The 8,874-nt window shown below is 39.2% G+C and overlaps 1 protein-coding gene across 1 annotated transcript in view; it reads right to left on the bottom strand.

The window, feature by feature from the left end:
* The window catches only part of LOC103374739 (potassium inwardly rectifying channel subfamily J member 10), a 15,309-nt gene extending 10,907 nt beyond the window's left edge, over nt 1-4,402 (bottom strand). The window contains exon 1 of the mRNA XM_008304875.1: nt 4,374-4,402. Coding sequence (XP_008303097.1) covers nt 4,374-4,402 — 29 coding nt within the window. The remainder of the gene's footprint in view (nt 1-4,373) is intronic.
* Between the last annotated feature and the right edge of the window lie 4,472 nt (nt 4,403-8,874).

The following is an 8,874-nucleotide window of genomic DNA, read 5'->3' as shown; positions in this document are numbered from 1 at the left end:
ATGGATGGATGGATTGCATTAAAGGGGTTTAAGAAACAATATTTTCTTTAGAAAAAAGGAGGAACATATGTTTCCTCCTTTCAACATCTCAAGTTGTTTTCTTGTTGTGCCACACAAGTATGAAGAAACTACTGTGGTATAAGCCGTGAGAAAATACAACCTTGTTTTTCTCCCTTTCAAACACAAGACAGTACTTTTGTATCTATAGGAAGATGTGAGGGTATTGAGAGTCATTAAAAAAACAGTTTAAGAAAATAATCACAATTTGAAAGATAAAAAATAAATAGCAGCTCTTACAGAAGTGACTCATATTTTATCGACTCTGCTACTTGTGAATCAACAGTTGAAAACGAAAACCACACACACACCTACACACACACACACACACACACACACACAAAATGGTTACAGTGAAACAGAAAACCAAAAGAGTGTGTAAGAACTGGGTCATGCTTGTGGTACCTTAAATGTGTCATTTAACATTTTAAAATGCAACTGAAAAGGTTTCTAGTCGCAATAGTGGCAAAGTTCTGGGGAGGATTCAGAGTCCTCATGACATCAGTGGCATCTTTAGGGTCCGAATTTAAATTTGTCCAGCACTCTAAGACAGCAAGATAGCCTAGCATTTTTGGATTTACCTGATTGTGAGTGCTAGAGGTTTAACAAGAAAATGACAGCCTCACACATCTGGTAGCTTGGCTGTAGATTCTTACCAGAGCTCGATTACAGCATAAAGGGCTTAATAATGAGTGTGACCGGCAACAAATAAAGTTTCTGATCAGTTAGGATCATCAATCACATATTTTGGCAGAATGACTCTTATCTTTTGATTAAGCACTGTTGAACTACATCCCATTGAAGCTAATTTTGTAATACCTACAAGTCAGCTTCAGATCTCACTCCACATTATTCTGGCTTTTTCCACAAGGCAGCACCCATTTCTCTTTGTACTTAAACTGTTCATGTATGTTAAAGGCTTTTAGTGCTTCACACTGTCGGATGTTTGCATGAATATGTGCTCTTGTCAGAACATTTAGATACAGTCCACCCCTGTCTCTCACAGACAGTCAGTTACTGTATCTCCCACACAGTTTGACACGCTCACTTACGTTCAACAAATCATGCAGGCCAAAGGAGAGGATAACCCACAAAAGAAGCAGATAAGGAAAGGGAAAGAGAAAAGAGAAAAAAGAGTAGAATTAGGATGAAGATGCACTACATTAACCCAACAACACAGAGACTCATTTGTCAGCCGGAGCAGAGAGGTGAAACCGGAATGACTCAATTAAGGTACAAATCTTTGTCTGAAACTGAGACGTTTATCTAGATTAAGTTTTTTTTTTTCTTCTTCTTTTGGTTTTTTTTCTTTTTCTTAAAGGTTACAGTTGATTCAAACCAGAGAGGCCTTTCATGGACAAAGAGTGAACTTCTGACTGGAAACTGGAGATGGCAGTAAGAGTTAGATGGGTTAAGGGCCAGTTTGGTTTTCAATGTGCTCTGTTTTTTCAGGCTGACACTCGGCTCTTGTGCAATCTTCTTCTCAGGTGTTTTGTACAGTGTTACCTCCTGCAACTTTCTCACACTCAATAAAGCAAAACATACAGTTCTGTCTGATGGAAAAGTTGCAAACTGTGCATACCTGGCCAAAAGTAAGGGGACATCCATGGATGTTAGAATTCCTTGTGATTACTGAGCATCTTATTTCAGCCTGCACTCTTCTGGTTTCCAGTTTTTCATAAGAGTTTGGAAACTGGTTGCAGGGATTTAGTTGATTTAACCACTGATATAGCATCAAGTAGTATCCTTTACATAATGATGATATAAACCTGTACAGCCTTGTGTTTTTATGCCTCCGCCAACTGGTGAAGTTGTAGTTTAAACCAGTCTCTATCCAGACTCACATAGTGTATGAATTGAAGATTTTGAAGACATGTACCAGGTGGTATAAGCAAGGCAAGATGAGTGCAACCAAAGCATGTGAAATATGACCACACCTTCCCCTTCTGTTCCTCAGTTATGGTGTTGAAAAAAAAAAGTGCTTTTGAACGTCATGATGTCGCAAAAAAAGTTCTCCTTTTAGGTTTTAGGCTTAAAATACTTTGTGTCCCTGAAGACCTACCAGGACCTGAAGAGGTTCACCATGTTCAACGAATGGCGGCGCAAATGGACGCTGCGCCCCCTTCAGGAGGCAGTGACAGCAAATGTTTAGTGTCTTATCCCAGATGTGCATTCTGCAAAACTTGCCGGTGGAATGATCCTGAAGAAACGTTCTCTCATCTTGCCTGTACTACTGTGTATGTACAGCAACATGACAATAAACCTGATTTGATTTGAAATATCATGACTTCATTACGTTATCCTATCTGTTTTTTCATTTGTTTGAAAATTTGTCAAATTGCTGTTCTCACTGCAGGAAGTTGCGGCCATTTTAAGGAAGCTAGAACCTTTCGTGTGCATGTTTCAACTGCAGGAATGCCCCCTGTAGAACTTTTTCAGGGCATAAAAAAGTAACCCAGTCTATGGTAGATTCTTCTAATCGACCCTGTGTTGGTCTGGATTCTGATTGGTTAAACAGAAGATAAATGCTGAATGGACAACAAGGACCATTTTTCCTGCCATTGCACATATTCTCACTGAGTAGCAATCTTTCCCTCTCTGACATCACCCACCATCTTCAATGTAAAACAAACCGCATAGCTAACATAGCAACCCACTATTCAATCTGCTAGGTGGTCATATAACAGGTCATAGTTACTACTACTTGTCCTTGTTTTGGTTCTCTCAGAGTTAAAGTTGTTGGTAAAGCAGTCAGATCCTTGAATAAGGGAAAGGGGCGATTATGGGGTTTATGGTGTAAACTTGTGTGCCACCTCACGCCTTTCCTGAGTTCACCAAGTGGAAAGTCATCTGTAATGTTGACATATGGCCAAAAATATGTTGTTGTGAAGTCAAAATGATCTTGACCTCTGACCAAAAAGATCCAATTAGTTCATTCTTGAGTTCAATCGGATGTTTGTGGCAAATTTGAAGAAATTGGCACCAGGCCTTCCTGATTTATCACATTCATAGGATTAGGATGGATGTGAGGTGATATCGACTTTGCCCTTTGACCACCAAAAATGTGGTCAGTTTACTGTTGAGTCCAAGTGAGCGTTTATGCCAAACTTGAACCAATTCAGCCACAATAATGGGAAGGGCATACGCATTTGAAAACACAGTGTGTCCAGCCACGACTGGCACCAGCACAGAGACTTAAAAACAACTAACAATCAAATCTTGCACACTTTTTTTCTGCATAAAATGGCTCTGTGATTTGTTTAACTAAAATAACAATATGTTGTTGTAGCTAGTCCAGTTTTAAGTACTTCATACAACAGTCTACAGTATACTGCAGTGATTCTCTATCTGTGGTTCTGGCCCGCTTCAGAGGGTCACCAGATAACGCTGTGGGGTTATTAAATAATGAGGTTTAAATTAAGCTTAACATTTTGCAATTGTATTATTATTATTATTATTTGGGGTTATTAAATAATGAGGTTTAAATTAAGCTTAACATTTTGCAATTGTATTATTATTATTATCACTTATTTCAGAACTAGAAATGCTTATTCTCTTTTGGGCCTCGAATTCTTATTTAAATGAATTTAAATTTATCAACAACTACATATTGAGATTTTCTTTGAAAGGGTCACATGCAAACAAGTTTAGAAACATTGATAATTAACAATCCCAACAAAATATAAAGGGGTTGACAGTGGAAAAACTAGAGTAAACCTCAAGTAAATTGTACTTAGCGCTTGAGTGACCACTTAATTACCTTCCATTATTAAAGCCTGGCCTGCAGTCAGCATTTCTGTTTATCCCAAAGGTGTTGAATGGGGCTGAGGTCAGTGTTCTGGGCAGGCTAGTTGAAAACTTCTACACCAAATGTTTTTTTGTTTTTTTTCATGGGCTTCCCTTTGTGCAAAAACTTTCCCTACAGAAAAGGACTAGCTATGCCCAAACTATGAAAATCAGGGATGTCCACACACTTTTGGCCACACAGTGTAAATCAAAATAGCTTCTTTGCAATGCAGACCGTGGATTACATAACCAATCAGCTTTAATTACTTTACACTTTTGTGATTATGCAAGGGTGAGGCCCTCAAAAGCTCCATAATCACAATGACACCATTGAAAACGTCCCTCTTTTAGCTGTGTGTCACCCTCTCACCCAATCCTCTCTCTTCACTCACACACAAACACACTCACGTGTCCCGGAGTAAAAAAAAAACAGAAAGGAAAAAAAAAGACACAGATTCCACTATATCAGATAACTAATTGCGTAAATGGGAGTAAATGAGGGTAAAAGGACTGAAATATGTTTGACCAACCTCTCCAGCAGGATGTATTCCATCTCCATGGCAACGCCACAACTTTACAGCACTGTCCTGCAGCCTCAGTGAGCCGAATCTAAAAACTGAATCAAAACTTTTTCTTTTGGCAGACAAAGGAGCGCTGAATGTTTTCCTGATCTCCCTCTTTCTCTCGCTCCCTCTTTTTTTTTTTCTACTTTCCTCTTTCTCTCTCCTTCCTTCTCTCTCTCCTCTGTGTACACAGGAATGCTTTGTTGAGAGTTGAGATAAAAGAAACAAAAGACGCCATTGACAAAAACGACTCTGTACCCATCCATGTGTGTGTGAGTGTGTGTGTGCGATTATGTGAGAGTGGGATTGCAATTACATGTGTTTTTTTTTTTTTTCTTTGCGTATGTGACTGTAGGCGTGCGTGTGTGACTCTGCATGCATGTATTTGCTATTTGGAAAACAAGTGCACAATTATGTGTGTATTTGTGTGTTTTAGTTGTGTTGTGAGGACCTATATCCGTTTACACAGTCACGTTGTTGGGACGCGCCTTCCTTTTGGGGGACAAAAGCCAGTTCGCGTGACATAAACCCTCACATTTTATGTTAGAACTTGACTTAAGAGTGGGGTAAAGTTATGTTTACGTTCAAGTTAGAGTAGGTTTAGGTGAAAATAAATGTAATGTCCCCCAAAATGATGGAAAAGCAAGACTGTGTGTGAACGAGTGAAAGAGAGAGAGAGAAAAAGAGAGGGAGAGATGAATGAAAGGGAAAATGAGAGAACGTAAGAGAGGAAGGGGAAGAGAAAAAGATCTGTGACAAAAGGCCCTCGTTAGTATTCCAGAGTGAGGAGTAATCCCCCTCCGTCTCTCCCTCACTCCTCCTTTACTCACACACACTCTTTTTCTTTCTTTTCCCCCTCAGTTTGTTTTGCTCTTACCCATTTCTCTCTTCGTCCCGTCTTCTGCTACCTCAAATAATTTCACAGAGTGTCATAAGACATCTAAACAGAATGCAATTAACCCCCCATTTTCTAGCTTTTTTCTTTCTCCAGATGTCTTTACTGACTTTCTGTTGGTCATATATTTGATTTTGCTTAACACATGCTCCAAAAGCACCAGCATGCTCTTAATCACATGGAAGCAGTAAAACACACTAGTCTGGTAGTGATGGGGATGCAGCAGAGAATAAACCTGCCTAAGAGAAAACTCCTTTTAAATAGACAGATTTAATTTAAATGCTCAATTCAACAAATTTTACACACAACAGTTAAAAGTAACACCCCAATTAAACCCAACAAGTGATTACCAAAGTTTTTCTTAAACTTCTGAAGAACTAAGTCTCATTTTTTTGGCTTAGGTCTAACTTATATTTTCAACTGATTTCAACCTGATTTTATATTTAAACTTTTAGTACATTCTTCTTTTTTCTTTGCTAGAGAACATGCATAGTGTGTATATTTCACAATGTTGGGATGAACACCACATTTGTGCAATAAAGAACTGATTATATGTGCTCCATGAACCAATCTGGCATCTGAAGGTCCTGTTGTGCTGCATGTGAAAGCGCCTCTTCTGAATGTGCCAGCATCTCCACTAGGGGCTATTTAGAGCAATGTGTCAAACTTGCAACAGTTCATAATGACCTTGAAAAAACAAGCAACCTGTGAGCCTTGAACTGTGGAAAAATCAGTGTCACCATAAGAAAAACTGCTAATATTTGTTGTTTTATTACTCCATTTTTGTAAAAAAATAAATAAAATAAAATAATATTACAGATGCCGTAGTTGTCCTGTAATTGTTAAGTTTGAGAGTATAAACAATATCTGTCCACAATAAAAATAAAATAAAAAAAGGTTCTGTGCAAGGCAATGTGAGTTTACTGGTAATTTCACATTCATTCAAAATTTTGAAAGTTAGAAATTCCTTAAGTTTATTTCAAAGAAGTACATATAGCAAATATAAATAATTCTATTTATATGTGTGTGTATATGTATATATATGTGTGTGTATATATACATAAACACACACCCATAAATGCATATATTAGCTAATAATGAATTAAATATATCATCAGCTAAGACATCAGAGAAACACATCTACACTACAATATGCAAATTGAATGAGAAATGTACCCTCTTAACTGTATAAACATTAGGATTTCCTCACATTAAAAATAAAGAAATCATTTTAATGCTGCACTCTTGATTTGTGTTTCAGGTATAGCTACACTTACTCTGTAGAGAAATTCATTTGCTTACCTTTTCAGTGTGGATTGCAATCTAATTGACTCGTGCAAAGAAGAGTTAGTAGCCTGGAGCCTCAGTCTTTCCTCCACATGTCTGCTTTGTTGTCATACGCATGCTCACGGGACACAGTTAGGACTGTAATTCTGCAGGAGTAACTTCAGCAGCCTGCGTCCCACGACACTGATACACCACCGAGGAGAATTATGGAGACAGTCATTGGCTCATCGGGCTCCTTTTTCTGACCCGAAGCCCGGTCTCACTGCCCGCTAATTCTTCCCAAAGTGACAGGATTTGGCTTTATAAAAGGCCTCTCTCTCTCTCTCCCTCTCTCCCTCTCTCGCTCCCTTCTCCCTCTTTCCCTCTGTCACTCTCTCTCCCTTGGTGCTGAATTCCTGTTGCGTTCTGCTCACGACTGTGTAATTGCTGTAATAATTGATCGCCACTCCCCGCTGCCTCAATTCAGTCATAAATGAACACAAATTCACATTTAAAAATTGGCCTAAAAAAATGGGGTTCAAATGTTTTTTTACATTCTTTTTTTTTCGGTATGCGTTTGTTGGTACATCACAACCAAAAGTGTGCACATAAACTGGTGTGCACACAGATAGATGCACATGTTTGGGCCCTCACATGCACATTCCCCACAAATGCACCCAGACACACGCCAACAAACGGCCCTAACAAACCACCCCCTGCAGAACACACACACACAAACAGTCTTTTGGGGGGAACCACAGAGCCCCCTATTCATAACTTCTGTGCCCAGCGTTTGCTGTGTCCAAGAGCGTCTGTACGGATCGTCCTGTTGAGCTCAAACACATAAAAAAGGGTACGTCCGTGAGGTGAATACAAGCCCTTACTCTGCCGCAGGAGAGGGTGACAAAGCATTATTTAATTGAAAGGAGGGAGAGTTGATGAGGACCATTGGTCAAATGTGCTCAAGAGTCCCTGTGAGTTCGTCTGGTACAAAACTCAGGAGAGGTTTTCTTTTTTTTTTTTAGATGTTGTTGCTTTTGAATAGACGTGTATCTATAGCACACTATGGTGGATGTTTGGAAAGAATGAGGAAGATCTGGAAGAGATCCAATGTTTTGCTCAAGAGAACTTCATTTGTGTAGTTGCTCTAATATAGTAAGCTAAATTCGCTGAGAGAGAAAGAGGCAGACACCTTATCGTCATCGTCACCTCACTTCCTGTGTTAAAGTTTCACTTAAACATTCTGCAAAAACTGCTGCTGATAGCATCGCATTTAGTGCGTGAAAGAGACTAACTCTCTCCGTGGTCGAATGCTGCAGCCTATGTTTGTTACCTGAACATTTGGCATAATTTAGAATATTTACAACAGTTTGAACTTGTGTAAAAGTTTCCTTTTTGCACTTTATACTCAGATACAAATGAGAAATATGTGAGCTTGTGATTTGGTGACGAAGAAAAACATAAAACCACACTAAAGGTGCAAAAACAATCGTCACACTATGCTTCAACACCATGTCAGTGAGTTTTGTCTGTCTCTCTGATGAAGTGACTCTTCTGTACATTTAGTGTACTTAATTAGCTTAACTGCCATGTTAAAAAGGTCCTCCAGTGGTTTAGCTTTGCACTTCTATAAAGTAAGAGGGCTTGTGAGAAGCATGTAAAAAACAAGAATGGTCAAAATCAAAGCAGCAGAGGCCGCTTATCCTTAATTTTAGTACGTAAAATGAGTCACACCCTGAAAAACTATAGATCCTACAATACCGCATATTGCAGCTGAATAAACACATTTTTTACATTTTTGGAACTCGGTGCTAACTTTTGCGCGGTATGTGGACATTACAAAGGTATTGCAATACGTTTCCATTAAAAACATGTTTTAATAGAAGTCATATTTCCCGTGAGTTTCCTCCATATGCAACAGCAGGGCAGTTATGTCGTGTGCAGCGGTCTGCTTTAACTCTCTGCAGCCAGAGCTGGTCTGCCAGGTGCTTCATTATTCTTTTATAAGCACTCTGCAGTTTCATGGCAACAAATCATGAGCATGGCTGCAAAAACAAGTGCTTTAGCCAAAAGTCCATGGTTTGCCTACAGAGCACACACATAAGGCAGAATGTGACATTATTGCTCTCACAGCTGACAGGAGGTTTTACCCACACACACATCAACATGTCCACGTTAGTAAAGCACCTCGCCAACAGACATGCCAATGTATTGTAAGGATTCAAAGAGCGACAGGTGAGAGGGGACTGTGGGGTCAGTCGTGGGGAGAAGATAGTCCTGCTGTCACAGTTTTACTCTCTGTGTGCT

Source organism: Stegastes partitus, unplaced genomic scaffold (assembly GCF_000690725.1).
Source record: "Stegastes partitus isolate 25-593 unplaced genomic scaffold, Stegastes_partitus-1.0.2 Scaffold2343, whole genome shotgun sequence".
NCBI classification, from domain to species: domain Eukaryota; kingdom Metazoa; phylum Chordata; class Actinopteri; family Pomacentridae; genus Stegastes; species Stegastes partitus.
This window is presented reverse-complemented; position numbering and strand designations above follow the sequence as displayed.